This window comes from Seriola lalandi, unplaced genomic scaffold, assembly GCF_002814215.2.
Source record: "Seriola lalandi dorsalis isolate HSWRI2012SDOR001 ecotype SW California unplaced genomic scaffold, Sedor1 jcf7180002054972, whole genome shotgun sequence".
In the NCBI taxonomy this organism is placed as follows: Eukaryota; Metazoa; Chordata; class Actinopteri; order Carangiformes; family Carangidae; genus Seriola; species Seriola lalandi.
The window spans coordinates 88,060-106,668 of record NW_019525660.1 but is presented as its reverse complement, the minus strand read 5'-3'; the positions used below and the strand labels follow the sequence as shown (position 1 = coordinate 106,668).

At 38.2% G+C, this 18,609-nt stretch overlaps 1 protein-coding gene across 5 annotated transcripts in view; it reads left to right on the top strand.

Moving 5' to 3' along the window:
* fam13b (family with sequence similarity 13 member B) overlaps window positions 1-18,609 on the top strand; it is a 78,473-nt gene that overhangs the window by 23,944 nt on the left and 35,920 nt on the right. For all 5 annotated transcript variants that reach the window (XM_087171693.1, XM_087171694.1, XM_087171695.1 and 2 more), the window contains exons 4-7: window positions 2,918-3,130; window positions 4,423-4,600; window positions 5,197-5,341; window positions 16,104-16,231. In XM_087171693.1, the coding sequence (XP_087027819.1) occupies window positions 2,918-3,130; window positions 4,423-4,600; window positions 5,197-5,341; window positions 16,104-16,231 (664 nt within the window). The remainder of the gene's footprint in view (window positions 1-2,917; window positions 3,131-4,422; window positions 4,601-5,196; window positions 5,342-16,103; window positions 16,232-18,609) is intronic.

Here is an 18,609-nt window from a genome sequence, read left to right as displayed (position 1 = left end):
GGGGGGGGGGTTTCCAAACTATTGGACGGAAGCTTCACCTTGAGTCTCCTCAAGTGAGCAGTGAAGCAGGTTGGTGGTTTGTTTGACCCGGGGGCTGCTTGCCATATGAGGTTATGTAATAAGTCTTTAATCCTCCTGGGCTCTGCTGGCACATTAATTAGAGCAGTGCTGCCAGTCCAGAAGTTATTCAGCCAGTGAAAAGGCCTTAATCTCTCTTATTTAATTTGTGTGCAATGCTTGAGGTTTTAGCAGAAGCAGGGTGTTGAAAATATGAGGTAAAAAGGCAATTTGATGTAAGACAGAGATGGAAAATTGAAAGCACCTGAAGGTGTGTCGGACTAAAGCTGTCGCATCTGTGACAGATTAAATTCCTCACACTGTTTGAACAGGGACCAAATGCATTGGCAGATATTTTTGTGTTCCATAGGACTGAGCATTTTTTTTAATGTTGAGCATCATTGACCCACACATGCTGCATGACATTGTGATGTGAAAAGGTATTTTCATGTCACTGATTGTGACTGCAGTTATTTAATTATAACCACAAGTGAAATCCTGTTGTCAATATTTGCTGTTACGCATGTAGGCTATTTTGTGGAGTCCCACAGGACTCCTGTGGAACAGTTGGACTAAAACATTGTGTTATCTGCTGTGGAAATGGATGATCGTTTCATAATCTGCAAATCACAACATTACCGCTTACACATCTTGAAGCTTTGCGTATTGTGTTAATACCCCACCAAGGTTGTTTAGGTAGTCATCATGGCAGTAAATGACTCCCAGTGTGACAGGATCAGCAACAAGTGACAGCACTGGGTAGAAATGAAAAAAGAAAGCAGTCAATTTAGGCCCACTTAAGGTGTCAGTATGTTTCAAAGAGCTTATCCTTGTAGATAAAGCTAATTTTCTGACAATTCGTGCTGACTGTTAACTTCTCTCTCAAGCCTTCTGTTTTCTTTCTTCACACAACTACTTCTATTCACTTTTTGTTTGAACAACCCAGTCATACACTATAAATGCTTTCGAGAGGAGACTGTTTGAAATTGTTATGCCTATTTGTAATTCATTGCATCTCACTCTCTCTATTTCAAGCAGGGTTTTTGCCCAGCCCTTGAGTGTGGCCTGTTGGAACAGGTGTAACATTTTAGACAAGCGGGAAACTCTATAGAAAAACTAGTTTGTTTGAAGCATATTGAACCCTTTAGGCTCCTCTCATTACCTGTTTTCTTCTGGAACCAACCAAAAATATAACCCAACAGGTCTGCATTCTTATTTGACAGCCAGTGTTTTCACCTCACACTACCAGAGATTTGTTACGTGAAACATTTGCAGGGATAAAGTCAAGCTAGGAGTAGCTAAGAATTCACGGAATAGGTTTTGTGGACAAGCATGATTTTTCCATCTAAAAAACTGAGAATAGTAGAATTATTTTGCTGTACACATACTTAATATGTATATGCATGTTGTAAATTTTAATTTATTTGAATTTGTGCAATGTGACCAGTAGTTATTAAAGTAGCTACCAGCAGTAGTAGTTGGAGCTATAGAAAGTGACAAAAAAATGTTTTCCAAGAGATTCATGTGACAACACAGTACATAATACAAACATTCATAGCATTATGAAGCTGAACAGATAATGTGTTATGCAAAGGAGGAAAAACGTAATAGTTAAAAAACAAAAAATGTTATAAAACTGGTTTAAGCCCTGACAAAACTCACTGATGCTTGTGGTTTATCCTTTTCATCAAAAGCACTCAGTCATGTTGTCATACTCAGGAATGATAAGACTCAGTGTGGTCATGCTTCCATTTTTTCATACAGATAAGGGAGGAGTCCACATACACAAATGCATCACGGACGCACAGCTCCTTGTACTTCTATCCTTATGTTGACCTTATGTAAACTATGTACAAGTGCAGGGTCTGGATCTTTCTATGTCTGCATTTCTAGAACAAAGAAGTTACGACAACAAATGCATCAAGATCCATTACCATTCCAAAAGTTACAGAGAAATTCAACTACCTTTTACCTAAAGTTGGAGAACTCTGCTGGTTTATCCTCTGTAGCCTTCAATTTCTCATAATCCCTTACATGTCAAACAATCATTTCATCAATTCCCAAGCTGAGAAATATCATATGGCTCTGCTTTATTCACCAGTTATTTCTGCTTGTTAGCCCCTTCGCGGATATGATATTAATTAGCTAAACTGTATTGCTAGAGATATATTAACCATTAATTTCTGTGTCTGCCAGTTGTCAATCATCTTCCAAAATCATTTGTCAGAGTTCACACTGTAAATTGATATAAAAAAACTTTCCCCTGTTCACCATGGGTGTTAACATTCTGATGGCCATAAGAGGGCAGATTCCCAGTTATAACTTGGTGGTAAACTTTACAAAGTGACTAAGACCCTTTGAATGCATCATTACTTTTTGACTCAGTTTTAGCCAGCAGGTTTTCTGAGCTCAAGCACACAAAGACAATAGCCATTTTTAGCAGCCAAGGCATCCTTATACCAGAAAAGATAGATAGTACACCGAGAATAAGTTGCAGAATAAACTTGTATGCCGACCTGATATATCACTTTTATATCACTGGTGTTAATGCCAGGCCTCAGCAACAACCAAACCTTAGAGATTTAAACGTAAATGCAGGTGGCTTGTTAACAGAGTGAATGTTTGTGGATACAAATATGAGCAGGTTATGCAGAGGAATGGAGAAAAACGTTTAATCGAAAACAAAGATTTTCGGTCAATAACCAACCCAAGCTCAGAAAATATTAAAATATTGAAATTATATAACAATATACATTTTATATATATATATATATATATATATATATATATAAGGTAACTGAGTCAGTAGTACAAATATTAATAGATATCTAGCAGTAATCATTGCTCTATGCGTCATCAGGTCATCTGGACCTGGAGGGGCTCTTCCTGGTTAATGGCAACGCAGAGCGTGTGGATTGGCTGCGTCAGCGCTACGACAGTGGTGAAGAGGTGGAGCTAGAGAAGGAGGCAGACCTGGCATCAGCGGTCAGTTTGCTCCGACTCTTCCTGCAGGAGCTTCCTGAGCCCGTTATACCAACAGCGATACAGGGACACATACTACAGCTACACCAAGGTGTGTGACATGGATGTCTTATCCACTTCTAATGCTGTTCTGTATATTTCTCTACTCGCTCACCTCACCCTCTTTCTCTTTTTATCGACTCTGAAACACACAGCTAATGTTTTTTGCTCTGTCTCAAGATTATTTCATACATTTATCTTTGCGTGTTGCAGAAATTGAGCGTTTTTATGCTGCCATTTTGTACTTGCCAATAGAAAAAGAGAGGCGACCACAACTATGAAACACACACTATTGTCCACCATTTCTGGATTTCTTCCAAGTTGACTTTACATTTTGTTAACCTGTTATGACTGTGGCCATGGAGGCAGATGTTGGTTATCTAAGCTGTGAATACACAGTACAGGGGTGAGGTCACTAAATGAAGCGGAAACGTGCTAAAACAAACTCTTTCTTAACAGTCTGTGTGTGTTTGTCTCGCTACTATTTTGAGGTTTACTTATCTCTCCTTTTCTTTATACTGTCTATTTCTGCCTCTGCTGTCTCAGGTTGTGTTAATCAGAGTTGCTTTCTTCCAATTGTCATTTATTCTTTTGCTTTAGATGTTTTTGCAATTTTTGGAAAAACTAGAAAAAGATGATCATGGTCATTGCTTGTATTTTGGAATATATAATTAATGGCACTGACTAAAATCAGACGGAATAGTCAAATAATTAAGAGTTAAGTTATAAAAGTGGATGACATCTAATCAGTACCACAAATTTCCCGTTTTTACATTTGCTCAGTTTCCTTTTCTGTCTCTGCTCTTTGCCCTGTCCTCTTTTGCATCTGAGTCAATCAGAGATAATCTACTCTAATCCCCTTGTCATGATGATGATGATGGTTGTTCCTGTTGCTGTCATGCAGATTACAGCAGTAGGGGTGTTTTCTGGGCTCTCTATGTCATATCATTCACTTCTCATTCTATTATAGCACTACTGTACTACATAAAGGATTATAATGTTTCACTCCATTTCACCTTTCTCAGAGGATTGAACACAGTCTTAACGTGTCTGCACACCCTCACCAAATAAGAATTTTTAAGGTCAACTGTGAAGCAACACGAAGGACTTGATAACCTATAATTCACTCCAAAGTATCTCTAAGTAAACTAATGAAGCAGCGCTGTGTAGCGCTGCGTGCTGCATGTATAAAGTGTACTTGTGCTAAGGATGATTATAAACCAGCACCCTTTTTGCAGTAAAACTAATTACAGCAATAACTGAGTAGAGATGTTGACTGCAGTGAAGGTTATGAAAATGTTAATAGTCACATTTAATCATAAGTCTGTCTTTAAACATTCCCAGAGTACAGTAATGAAGAGGAGCTGTGTAGAAACTTGAAGTACCTGCTGCAGCAGCTTCCCCAGCTGAACTACGGCCTGTTGCGTTTCCTGTGCCGCTTCCTGGCCAGTGTGGCATCACTTCAGCAGGAGAGCTGGAACGTTGGGGCGCTGGCCGCCGTCTTCGGACCAGACATCTTCCAGTAAGATCATAATCATCATAATCGTGATTAACCTCAGTCACCGTTCCCTTAGACCTAAAAATAATTTAAAGTGTATAATTTTACTAAGGTCCAGACAGGTTGTCCTCCTTTTTGTATAGTTCTACACCCATATTTCTGCACATAAACTAGTCATTTACAGTATCAAAACTCTCCAGTTTATCGTTATGCATTGGAAATAAAATCATCTAGTGCAAATTGGCCCATATCATCAAATCATCAGAAAGGGGAATAAAGAGAACAAGATTGCTGGTCTGGAAAAAACTGATTTTGCTGCAGTCTTACAAGTGACACCACAGTTAATGCAGCCAGTGATTGGACTGACAGCAGCACGGCAATGCTCCCTTTATTTTATTCTGATCAAGCAAAGATCTATGTGAGTAAATATGTAGTTTTACACAATTTTAACAAGGTCCAGATAAGTAAGAAATATGTCTATTTGGGTATACACATAAACATACAAACTGAGGCACAAATAGGCACTTCCGCATATGTTTATTCAGCTACGGGAATTATTTAACATCCCCTGCGTGGCATTGCACAGCCAATACAACTCCTCTCTTGTCTTCCATCTGCAGTCTGTCATCAGAAGGAGAGGACCTTCGGGACCAGGAGTCTGTCAGCAGAGTCCTGGCAGAGCTGTTAGACAACCAGGAGGGCCTATTCGACTCGGAGGACGATGACGTCTCCACTACGAACGACTACAGCTCCATTAATGAACAGGTACTGCCCATATGCTTTGTTTCAAACTTTATATCTTCTCTAGATATGACATGATATGATATGATATAATATGATATGATAAGTCTTTTGATTGAATTGGAATGGAATGGTGAAAATGGGGTAAATTTTGTTTAAGCTATCATAGCAAAACATTTCATCACAGAGAGTCCTTTTTTAGTTTGTTTAGTTAGTTAGTTTTTTAGCAGGAGACGATAAATGTCTTTGAACTGCTGATATATTAACTGACAAATAAAATAAAAATGTGGGAAAATTTACAATAACACACTACCATAGGGAGTAAAACATAATATAGACATTTTCGGAAGGCTGTTTTTTGAGTGAAAATTGTGACATTATAAATACATTAATTCACTGTCAACATTCTTGACATAATAGCGAAGAAGTCGAAATTCTCATCAAAATCCTCTTTGTCCTCCCCTCTTGGTCTTTTTTTCTTCCCCTTTGTTCAAATACTAGAATGTGGCATTTAACTGTGCCAGGGCCAGGGGTGAAATTCCTTCTGGGTTGACATACAGAGAAAACAGACAAATCCTTCTCTAAAAAGTGAAAGATTAAAGTTTAGGTATGCCATTAGACTGTTAACAATACACACCAAACTCACGCCTGCTTTGTGGAAAAAGAAAGGCCCATAATAACAGATTTACCAGCGAGAGACGGCTGATAAAGCTGAGTAATGTGGCGTGAAAAGGTTTTAGATATCTTTGAATCAACTGATGAATCATCTGTGTTATTTAACACATCCTTTGCTCTGTGAATTTGTTAACCTTCGCTTCACTTTAAACTTCAGATTTCAGAAACAGAATCTTGGTTTGAGGTTTTTAGTTTATATATCATTAATTGAAATTTTTGGCACAGCCCAGCAGTAGATGTAACAGCTACTAGTGATTACTGCTGCTACAGTAGTTTGGATATATTAAAAGATCAGGCTACATTAGCATACATGTCTACAGATACTCATACTGAATGACTTCATCCAGGCTAATTAACTAGTTGCAGTGGGTCAGGCAGAACTTGTGTTGTACAGGAATGTGAGTTGTACTCAACTCCTCTAGGTAATGTTGTACAGTGCATAGTTCTTCCGTCAACAAAATAGTCTAAAAATAACTCTAGAAGAACCCCATCCAAACACACTACCCACACACATTGACTGTACACATTGAAGAAACTCTTTGGCTTTGTCCTATTACACATTCCAGTCGTTGCTTTAGACCTACACTGAACACACAGATCGTGACTGGCAGACTAAACAAACTCAAAGGCATTTCCTCTGTTACCCATTAACACAACCTCACCATCGTACCAACATTGCAAACAGTGGCATAGTTAACCTTTAACTTTACAGTGGTCTGATTACATTGTATTATTATATTAAAAAGTATACACAAACACAATAATTACAAGATAGCTCTTGATTGGTATCACACGTTGCCTTTCCACTGGAATTCCTGTCACATTTAAAATCACATTCTCCAACGCAGCAGGTATATTGTATTAAAAGGCTACAGTCATTGTGATAGAAAGAAGGGAAAGCTTATTATCTACAATAGGTCAACTTCCCTAAACATCTGACTGCCCTCTTTATTCCCTCTCCTTCACCAATTCCTTCCTTTTTATAAAATTTTTTTGCAAGTTTGATGTCTATTTTAGTTCTTTCAATTATGAGTCATATCCTTCCTTTATTCATGAAAAAAATCTAAGCTCTAAAAATCTAATCAAAGCTCTGGCTTGCTAATATTGATTGATTGAAATAGAGCTCAGTACAACAATAAGCTAAAGTAGAGATTTCTTCCATGCAACTCATTGAATTTCATTTTTATTTTCCAAATTAAATTTCCTTATCTTTCCTGGTTTTTCTGTCTGTCTCCAGTTGTAAATTTTAGTGTCTGGACTGTCAAACGAACGAGAATATAACATTACCCAGAGACAGAATGAGAAAAGGAGCAAAATAAGAAGAAGCAGACAAAGGGAGTGAGAAAAATCTGCGAAGACAAATCATCTGTGCAGCGATCTCAGTGTCTTATGTAAGAGAAAGGGCAAAAAGTAGGTGGTTTAGAGAGGTAGAGGGAGAGGAAGCAGACTGGAAGATGGAGGAGAAATGCAGAGAGTGCAGAGAGAGAAGAGGAAGAAAGAAATGAAGGGAGAGATGGTGAGGGAGGGGTGGGATAAGAAAAGAAGCTGGTGATGATGTAACCATGCAACTCACACCTACAGCCCCTGGACTACACTGGGAATGGTTCTCTGTGCGAACAAACGCTCATGATTGGGATTATCTCCCACACACACACACGCACACACGCTTCATGCTTTGAGTTAAGCCTTGAATCAGACTTAGGAGTTAAAAAATGCCTCACAGAGGTCAGAAGAATCCAAATGAACTACAATTGAATGCAACAATTGAATTACAAAGAATGGACAATTCACATTTTAAGAAATGGGGAGACGATGTAAGTGATGGAAGGGAATCTCAACAGAGAATCAGTGAGAAAGAGGAAGACAGTTGTTGTTCTGTGGCATGTCTGGGCATAAGTTTGAAACTCAATGAGGCTGGCGTGGATCAGTGAACAATGTGAAGTGCCAAACTGGATTTTGGCCTGAAAATCAGTGGAATTATTGTTTAGGCCAGATTGAAACTTTGCTGAGGCTTGTTGTTGCTGCTATCATGATACCCAGTGGATGTGTTTGTTTTGATTCAGTGCCTGAAAAATCTTTTCACTGCTGGGGTAACAGGACAGAGCGAGGGGGGAAAAAAAAAAAACTAAAATTGAAAATCATTACTTATTTGTTTTAGATAAGAGTATAAAATTTCACCATCTCTGTACGCTCAGTAATGAGACAGGCCGTGATGTTTTTGGCCTAGCTTGGAACAAGGGCTGGATTGTCGGAGAGTCAGTTTTGATTCCTTAGCACACATTTTCTCAGGATGCACTGCAGGAGGAAAACACAGCCTAGTTGTAATCATCTACGTTACGTCCTGTTGCATTATGAAGCAACATGTTCTCATTTGAATTATACAGTCCACACCGTAAGTGTTTGGACAGTTACACATTTTTGCTCTTCAGGCTCTGCTTGAATAAAATAATGGATACTTGAGTAGGTTTACTTCAATATTGAAAGAGCTGTGTGGGAGATGGCTCTTTTAGCACATAATTCCCAAAAGTTAGGGGTTCAAAAGTAATTGGACAGATCCACATGAAATCATCATCATATTTAATATTTTGTCGGAAAGCCTGTGGAGTCCATGACTGCCTGCAGTCTTTGACCCACAGATGTCAGCAAACGCTTTGTATCTTTCCTGGTGATGCTCTCTCTTCACTTTTTGCTTGTTGTGGGGTCTCTCTGCCTTTAGTCTGGTTTTCAGGAAGTGGAATGCAGCTCAGTTGGGCTGAGGTCAGGTGATTGACGGCCAGTCAAAGTTATTCCACCTCTTCACACTGAAAAGCTCTTTGGTATGTTTAGGATCGTTGTCTGCTGAATGATGAAATGTCGACCAATGGCTTTTGATGCCTTTGGCTGAATCTGAGCATATAATGCATCTGTATACATCGGCATTCATTCAGCAGTGAAATGATCAATAAATGCCAGTTTGCCACTTCAAATGGCAGCTATACATGCCTAAGCCATAGCAGAAGCAGCACCATGTTTGACAGATGAGGTTGTGGCTTTGGTTCATGAGCTGTTCCATTTTTTTCTCCACACCTTCCTCTTTTGATAGAGGTTGATTTTTGTGTCATCAGTCCATAGATCTTTGTTCCAGAACTTTACCAGGTTTTTTTGTTCAACCTGGCCTGTCTGTTTTTGAGGTTTATCAGTGGCTTGCATCTTGTGCTGAATCCTCTGCATTTATGGTCATTAAGTCTTCTCTTGATTGTCTGCGTACATCCTGGAGAGCATTTTCAACTTGCTGAATGATTCGTGCTCACCCACAAGACTTGTGGTCTTCAGTCTTTTTCTTTTTTTTAGCCTCATTATTATCTTCTTCACGTGCACGGCGACCTCTTTACTCCTCATTATGACAGACAACTCCACCTCCATCTGCAGTACAGTACAGTACCAGTGTGTAGTGAACATGAAGGAGAGCAGACTGTCCTTTCTTAAAGGTCATATAGTTGTGTTTTGGGGCTGCTGTTATCTTGGTTGTAGAGAAATCAAAACATGACTTGTAGGCTTGATGTGATTTGGCCACTGAATCTCAGGTCTGTGCCTCTGAAGCCCCTTTTAGACGTGTACCTTGTTACATAAATGTGATGGCAATTTTGCGTCAGTCATGTCTGACCCAGAGAGTCATTCTTATGTAAAAGTCACAATGGTAATCTTACTAGCTCAAATCAGGCACTGCATTAACGTAAAAGCACAGGAGCACAAGGTCAAATATGCACACAGAGAAATTAAACGCACACTGACTATCTAACGAAACACTTCACATGCAACATCTGAGCAATTAGAGAAAGAGCTCTTGTTACTTCTTGTTATTCTATTCTTATTTGTCACTGTACAGTGTCAAATAGGCAAAATCCTCTAAATAAATGGTAGAACTGATGAGACAATTTAATTGTACATTTATTGGATTTATTGTGGGAATAGGACACATGTCCCTTGTGCACATAATAGTCATTAATTCAGTTCAACTGCAAAATAAGTTTAAATACATCAGTGATTCAGCCTGTGAGGAAAGGATGAACATTTTTCTTGGTTCATTTCATTACTTTTCAACTCACTGCTGTCCTCAAGCAGAGATATTACACCCTCTCATACAACAGGTGCCAAATATTGAACAAGGGGTCTGAATAAAGGCATAAGCAACATTAATGTACTGCCCACTTATGTCTGAATGATCAAAAGCCATCACGTTAACAGCTAGATGAAGCCAGCAGTGTTATGTATTTCATGTCTGGAAAGGGCTTCAATGGCAGCTTCAGTAGCCTGCTAACACAAGACTGTCTGTGGTCCGTCTGCTTAATGAATTAGTCTCTTAATGAAAGCCTTATTTTTCCAGGTCTGTTAGTTCAACCTTAGCAGATAAATAAATCAGGATGTGCCCTATTACTTTGCCTGTGCCAACGTAGTCAAGTGCTTCTGGACCTGAGCCATGTTACAGATGCTACAGTGAATGTATCACTGTACCCTGGACTATTGACATGAATTGGAACTGGGTGAATGGACAAATGTTACAAATACCAGGTTTCACAATTTTCAGAAGCAGGTAACATCTTATATAGGTTGAAGTATATAAACCTACATGATCCAGTGTCAAAGTGATAAGCTGTTGAGCAATAACCTATTTAGGTTGGAACATGGAGTTATTTAAGGAGGAGGTGATGGCCTAGTTGGACAGCCGAGGAGATGTATAATGTCTCTCTAAGGGGGACATATAATATGAACACACACTCCCACAAATATTTTTTTCATCAACCACATACCCAGACTGTTGATGTATTTACTTTGACTGCATGCTATGAGTAGTCAGAGGGAATCTGAGTGTCTGTAAATCAGTTGCCAACACATTTGGAGGTTAGGATGAAAGCTACATCACACAGCCCACTCACTGAAGGAACATTAGGCCAGAGGACTTATCTCCAGTGGTACTGCTGCAAGTAAACAGGACAGTCACACAGGCAAGGATGAGCAAGAAAACACTGAGAGAAGAAGAAAAACAGTTTGGAGCTTTACACGTTTTTTTTTTTTTTTTTTTTCATCAGTGCTTAAATTCTGCCACTTGAAAACAAACATGTTAATTTATGAAGAGAAATATTCGTCAAATAACACTCAATCGGATGCCTCGCTGTTTTGCAAGTAGTCTGTAGTTTAAAACTTGATCTTTCCTCAAACTCAAATACAAAATAAGTGAATAAAATTAAAGAATTATTCTTTCATCTATTAGCAGCTCAGTATTTTTTTCAGTATTCATTTATGTGATTTAAGCCTTAGTCAATGATGTCAGGCATTTTCAGAGACATCCCTCCATCAGCCAAACACAGTATGTCTAATGGTGCAGCAGGGCTAGTACTGATTGGATAATGTGTTAATATATGTATGTTAGATCAGAGATGAATGTCAGAAATGGGTAGACGGATAGACTGATTGACTGAATAGCTGACAACCGAAAGGTTTTTGTTTTTTTTGGGGTTTTTTTGTTTTTTTTGCAACGAAACCATTTGAATACAATATTGACATAGGTTTGTGAGGCAAAAACTAGTCTGGCAGTGAACAGTTTAACATATTTATCATAGGGGATTAGAACATAACAAAAAAGGAAGTGCAAAATTAAATACAGCAGTTACACATACAAAGATCTTTCCCATGCAGTTTTCTTTAAAAAAAAAAAAAATAAAATAGTAGTGAAAAGGTGGAGGAAGAAATTCAATAGATTTGAATTATTAGATTATCACTAATTAGACAAAAAGAAAGAGAAATTAGAGAAATCTACAAAGTTGAAAAGGTTTCAAATAACAACAAACTGTTTGTCTTCTCATATTCATTCATGGTCAAACCTGTGAAAAACCAGTAATTTGTATTGTTGTGTTGATGTTGCTTGAACGGGTGGCCGAATGAAGGGATGCACAAGAGAGCCTTGAAAACCAAAGATTTAGGTCACAGTGTGAGACTTGACTAACTAATATCAGTCCCAGTCAGTTGTCATTGTTCTGTGTTCTTGGCGCACTCACAGTTCAACGGCCAAACAAATGATGCCACTGAAGCTTTCCAGCATTATCCATCCCAGACTCTGGACTGGACCCCTAAACCAGGGCCAAGGTCACAACCTTTTGTTACAGGGCCTTTTCTCTCCTGTCTTTTCACCTACTCTGGTATACATATACACACACATACACACACCACAGAGAAATGTACTTGTGTATCAAACATGTACAAGTACACTGACACCTAAAAAGCTTGCATGACACACAGAAACGCACTGCAACTTCTTTTTTCTTTTTTATTAATTCAGTGATTTGTGACTTAATGTGATTAAAATTTTCCACAGTCTTGAATAAGGGGATAATATTACCAGCCCTATGAATGACCATGCCAGGTCATCCTGACAGGGGATTTAACAACCCTTATCCCCTAATATCGTTACGTCACCTCAGAGGCTTTCTGATAACTTACTCAGCAGAGTCTTGATCATATTCACTGCTCTGTTCACACAGTTTGAATGAAGACCTATAGTTCAGGGAGCAGTGATATATTCATGTTTCATTATTCATTATATCACCTTCTGCATTGTTATTCTGACCATTTAATCTAGAACAATTTTACACACAAAGAACACTGATTTGGATGATGATGGTGGGAAATTGTTTGTTTAATGAATGTTTTAGATGATTGTTCCAGTGCTCTGTCTGATTTAATGGAGAGGTGTTATCCTTAACTGTTTCTCCCTCAGTTTCATCCTGATTATTGTCCGTCTGTCAGTTTCAGTTTGGAACCATGAACGCAAAATGATGATTCCCTTTTTATTTTTAATTATTTTTATTTTTTTTATTGAAACCTTGGATTCTGTGGTAAGATGGTACTTGTCTAAACTCACTACTAAACACTACATAATGATTTAATTTTAAACATTATTTTTGTGTATTAGCTGTAAGGGTTATTAATATGGGTGCAAACAGGAAGAGTTATAGTATACCTACAGTATTTAAATATAATTGAAACAATTAGCAACGAACACTAAGGCGTGTGCAGATGTATAATAAGAGAGAATCGGAGTGGACTTGTTTTCTTGGTCATAAACACTAAGTGCAAAAGGGCCTTGTGAGGTTATGGTGATGACTTATTTTTTGTCATCTTTCCATATAATTTATTTATTCAGTTAACATTTTTCACACCTACATATGAAGATGCACATCACAGTGCAGTTTTGCTTGGCTGCAAACCAATGCAAAGAACATGCTAATTGGAGCCATAAGAAGCTTTTTAATGATCTCGTTAATAAGCAAAACACATGAAATATTACTGAAACTGTTTAGAAGTAGGATTTCTTATTTTCCTAATCTCTCTCCCTCTCTCTCACACATAAACACACACACACACACAAACACACACACTGAGAGAGAAAGGAGTCCTGTTAGTCATCCTCCCTGATCTGCACATGTGACGATGCAAGAGTTCCCCGACAGCCAATCATAGCTCTTGGAGAAGAGATGTTTCCATAGCGACGATACAGTGACAGTAGCAGATGGGGTTGCTGTTGAAAAGAGTAGAGGCAAAGGAAAGAGGGTAGAGGAGAGGACAAACAGAGTGACATTGAGGGGAAAAAAGTCATGATGATGAATCTGGTTCATGACCTTTTAACCCGTGTTTTTAACAGGGTTGTTTAAACTGGCACTCAGTGCACAAGGAAGCACATGAAAAGCTTTTGTGATGATGGTATGGCAGGTATGATATGGTAAGGTAACTTCAGTTGGTGATATTACAAAACAAATATTTGTCAAAGATAACCACATGGCTCTTGAAATGAAATTGGTAGAAAAGACAGAAAGGAGCAGTTTCTTATTGGAAAACTACAGCTCTGTTTGTCTGTGTGTTGTGTTCACACGCTGTCAGCTATCTGTGTTATGATGAGTTATTTCTGTCTACATATTTATTCCCCTCCCTTCGTCTCTTCAGCATTTACCACCCTTCCCTTTCTCTCCTTCCCTCCTCTCTTTCCCTTCTTCACTCTAACTTTTACTGTCTGACTCATTACTTTCTGCCCTCTATCACTCTCTGTCTTCACTCTGACTCTCTCCCTTTTCTGTCTTTTTCACTCCCTCTATCAATAGCCTTTACCTCTGCCTTTAAACTAGGGCTAAACTATATTTGGCATAAATAACAATGCAGTATTTTTCTTTTGCATTATATACAGTGGTATTGTGAACAATGTTACATAATCACAATATTTTCTTCCTTAACTTTTAGCTCCAGTAGTTGGTCCATTTGTGAAGAAAGAAAAACTGTGTTTGCACAAAAACGACAATTCATCTTTTTTTAAAGTGTCTTTCATCATCTTTCACAACGATGCTAAAGTCAATGCAAAAATCCATTTGAGACACTTGCTAGTTTTCCTCTCTAAATATATGCTAAATTCTTTCACTAACCAAAATGGAATAACATCAGGCTACATGTTTATCATAGCACAAGCCTGCTTTCAGTATTATTTGTGGAATATTTGTAATATCTGTAATATTAATTTTCAATTTTATGTCGAGCAGTAGATTTCGACAGTGTATCACGATGGGTCTACTTTTCCTATTACATAATTTCTGATGTCAATGTCATGCACGGGAACATTGCTAAGTCAACATGAAAATGATATACTGACATTGAGCCCTACTTTAAACCCTCCATCCCTCCCTCTTCTCTTTCTAATCCACTCTTCATGCCCACCCCATCCATCTCTGCCATCTCTCCTTCCAAGAAAATTTTATTTATTTATTTATTCTTTTTTTTATCACTCTCCTTTCTCCTTCATCTGTGGTGTCAATGTCTTACTCATTAGCTTCATCTATATGTAGATGTCTTATGGAACAGGCTGTGATGTCTTTTTCATATCTCGCACACATACTGTATATGTGTGTAAAAGATAGTGTATTTGATAATGCCAACACAGTTATCAACACCTTTCTTTGAATCTCTATAGCCAGAAATCTCTGATAATTTCTGTTCTGGGCATTTCATCTCCAGACACTAAAAGTCACAACTAAACTAAATATAATTTAAAAGGAAAAGTTTTTTTTGTTTTGTTTTGTTTTTTGGATGATGCTCTGTGCGCATTAATATAGCATTGCGAAAGGGAGTTATTAATATTTAGCCAGTAGTTACATAATCTCTGCAAATATAGAAGGTCAAAATCAAGTGCCAACGTCACAAAGGCTTTCTAGCTGGTAGATGGACTCTAATCTCAGAAATCTCCTAAATAAGGGAACTTTTATGTCTCTGTGCCGACAACAACATCTATCACTTCATCTATCTAAAAATATTCACTTGGACCCAAAGATCAACTGATTGGATTTTGGTGTTGAAAGGTCAAAGTTCAAGGTTATGTCTGTACCATTTTTGGGAGTGTGGCACAGATGTCCACTTGGACTCAAGGATGAACTGTTTAGAATTTGATGGTTAAAGGTCAGAGGTCATTGTGACTTAACAAAATTTTTGGCGATAACTCAATACATACACTATACACTACTTCATCCATTCGAGTCAGATTAGTGAGGGTTGATTATTGTGATTGGCGAGTGAGCTCACTCCAGGTACACTCGCGCCTTGATTGACAGGTATACAGAGACGGCTGTTGTTATGTCGACTTCTGCCTGCCTGCCAAGGATTTGTTTGTTTGATTTGTTGTTTTTTGAAAGTCCACTGGGCCACTAATGCAACAGGATTTCTCCCAGTGTTCCTGATGGCCAGTGAAGCATAGACACAAAACACTATGTTAGAGATCTTTTATGTTGTTGATATGATAAGTGTAAAGGTTTTCAATTCATTATGAAACAGTGACAGGAAACACAGAACTTGAGAATTGGACTGAGGCATAATTCTAGTTTCTCCTAAAGTCACATAAAGTGACCTGTAAGCCATTTTATATTCTTTCTTCAAATTCAAATTGCAAGATTTTGGCAGCAATCCCAAAAATAACAACTCCAGAGAAATCCATGTGTACTAATTGAGGTGCTATAATTAAAAATGTGGTCACATGGTTTTTCATCTCAATAAATAAATACATTTTTAGTAATAACTTCATGTCCTTTTATATTTCTGTCTTCAGATCACAGAGCTGTTGGATGACGACAAGTGTGAGGCAGAATGTGAAGAGCTGCCTCAGGACGGGGAGGAGGGTCCTGCCTCCTCTGACTCACCACAACACACACACACTGATGACAGCCCTGCAGCCAGGTGAGATATAACTACTGTATTTTATATTTTTAGATAAGATAATCATTTCCAGATGACATTGAGAGGGGGATATGACATGTGACAAAGGTCCTAGACTGAAACTAAAAACCAGGACATTGCAGTTATATGGTATTTACCATCCTTCAGGCCAACCAGTTATTCAGTGGCATAGTTTTCTGCTGCTCTGCTTAGACTGTTTTGCACAGCTTTTGTTTGTTGCATCATGGACTTGCGAGTTAGGATTATATCCCATCACTGTCTTAAGCCATTCATATCTCTAAACTTGTCTGAACCTTTACGGCATTTGTACCAAATTTTCCTGATGATGATTTGGATCATTTTTTAACACCGTCAGTTGTTGAGCTCAGGGCTGTTTCCACAAAGTATATTTTTCCATGGTGTATCCTACCAAAGCTAATAAAGCACAAGAACTAAATAATTGAAAGATTATTGGTTGTTGTTCTTGTGAGACTCCACCATGTGTCTGAAAAAGTCAGATCAGAACAGGGTCTCCACCCCTAAAATTAGTCTGAAATGAAAGACTGAGCTGCTCACTCTTGAACATCATATGCTAAATGACATCACAGTTACAGCAGTTTCCACCAGGTGACATTTAAAGATGCAGAGCTTGTGTGATGACCTGTTGATGATAATTAGCTGGTAACCAACCAGAAGACACACACATGCAATCACTCACGTACACAGGATAATGCGTCTCCCTCCAGACTGAAGTACCTGAGTTCAATCCCCCTGCAGGAACATGGCAATCTTCTCTGGTTCTTCTGATCTGCTGAAGTTGATTACTGAGCACTACACCCAAACTACTGTATATAGGCACCTACACATTTTATACCATGCACTCTTAATCTATAGCATACATCTAAAGTGAATAAGAGAGATTGTATAATGCCAATGAAACTTGGCAACTCAAGTCTTAAAAGTTAGTCCTGTCTGAAGCAAACCGTTATTGTCTCATTGTGTTTTCAGGTCAGCGGTCAGAGCTCAGAACAGCAAAGTATTTTGACTTTCATCAGAGGTGTGCTGTGCAGATAAATTCATGTCAGACAAAAAGCAAAGAAAGTTACTTAAGATTTACTTTCATAACAAAACTCACAGAAGTCCTTCACAGTTAAAAACTTTAGCACAGAATATCAAATATGCAGGGGCAGTAACAGGAGCAACGAAACAGAATTAACAAAACAGATGCAACATCAAAGAGCATTTAAGAAAAGCAAGTAAAAAGTTTGTTTGGTTTTTTTTTGGTTTTTTGGTTTTTTTTTCAAAATGAAATTAATTTGGTTGATCTAATAGTGAAAGGCAAAAACAGCCAACCAGAATCAATAAATACAGAGTTATCATTCATATTGCAAATTGGTTTTTCCAAAATGAACAATTCATTTTTCTGTGAAAATAGTCTCAACTCGATAAACTAGATTCACTGTTGAACATTAATGCAGAATGGTCTTTGTCATTTAAATTAGTAGGGATAGCTGTCTCCAGATTCCACAGTGGTTTATGCCCCATTTTACAACTATGCTGCACTTTGTCATGGTGACATTGACATTTTTATCTTATAAGAGACCATTTTATTTTATTTTTTTGGTTTTAATTACTATCAATTACTGCAGTTTGTCTACCTAAAAATTGATCTAAGCTTGGTTTCTGTGTGTTGTTCAGAAAAATAAATTCCATCCATAATATAAGAATTATTGTCTTGATGTGTAGACCTCAGTCAGTTTTAATGGGTTCAGCCAGAAAACAATGCAGATTTTATCTCCATATCATTCATACAAACTTGACCCCAGGAACCATAAATGCAGTCTGTATTATTACCCTGAAACAGTCAACATGTACCAGCTATGCAGACGATAGCAGTAAGCTAGCTAGAAACGGACTCATTGACTGTGTGTGTGGAGTTTGTGTGTGTGTGTGTGTGTGTGTGTGTGTGTGTGTGTGTGTGTGTGTGTGTGTGTGTGTGTGTGTGTCTGTGTCTGTGTGTCTGTGTCTGTGTGTCTGTGTGTGTGTCTGTGTGTGTGTTTATGTTCCAGTCAGCCTCTGACTGATCCCAGAACTCAGCATGAACTCCAATTATTTCTGTCTTTTCCCTCCGCTCTCCTCTCATTTTCTCTCTTGTTTCTGTATATTTATAAAGCAGATTCAGGTTGAAACATTTTCAACTCATGCAGACATGTTTCCGTCGCTGTTTCTAAAACTTGCCTCATGTTCTGTCACATATTTATATCCTGAGTGCACTGTGTGTACTGCATTGCATCAGTCCACTTTGATTCCTGCCTCTGTGTGTATGTGTGTGTCTGTGTGTGTTTTATTATATTTGTGGTGTCCGACAACTTTTTGCGAACCAAAATGCTGGACCCCAA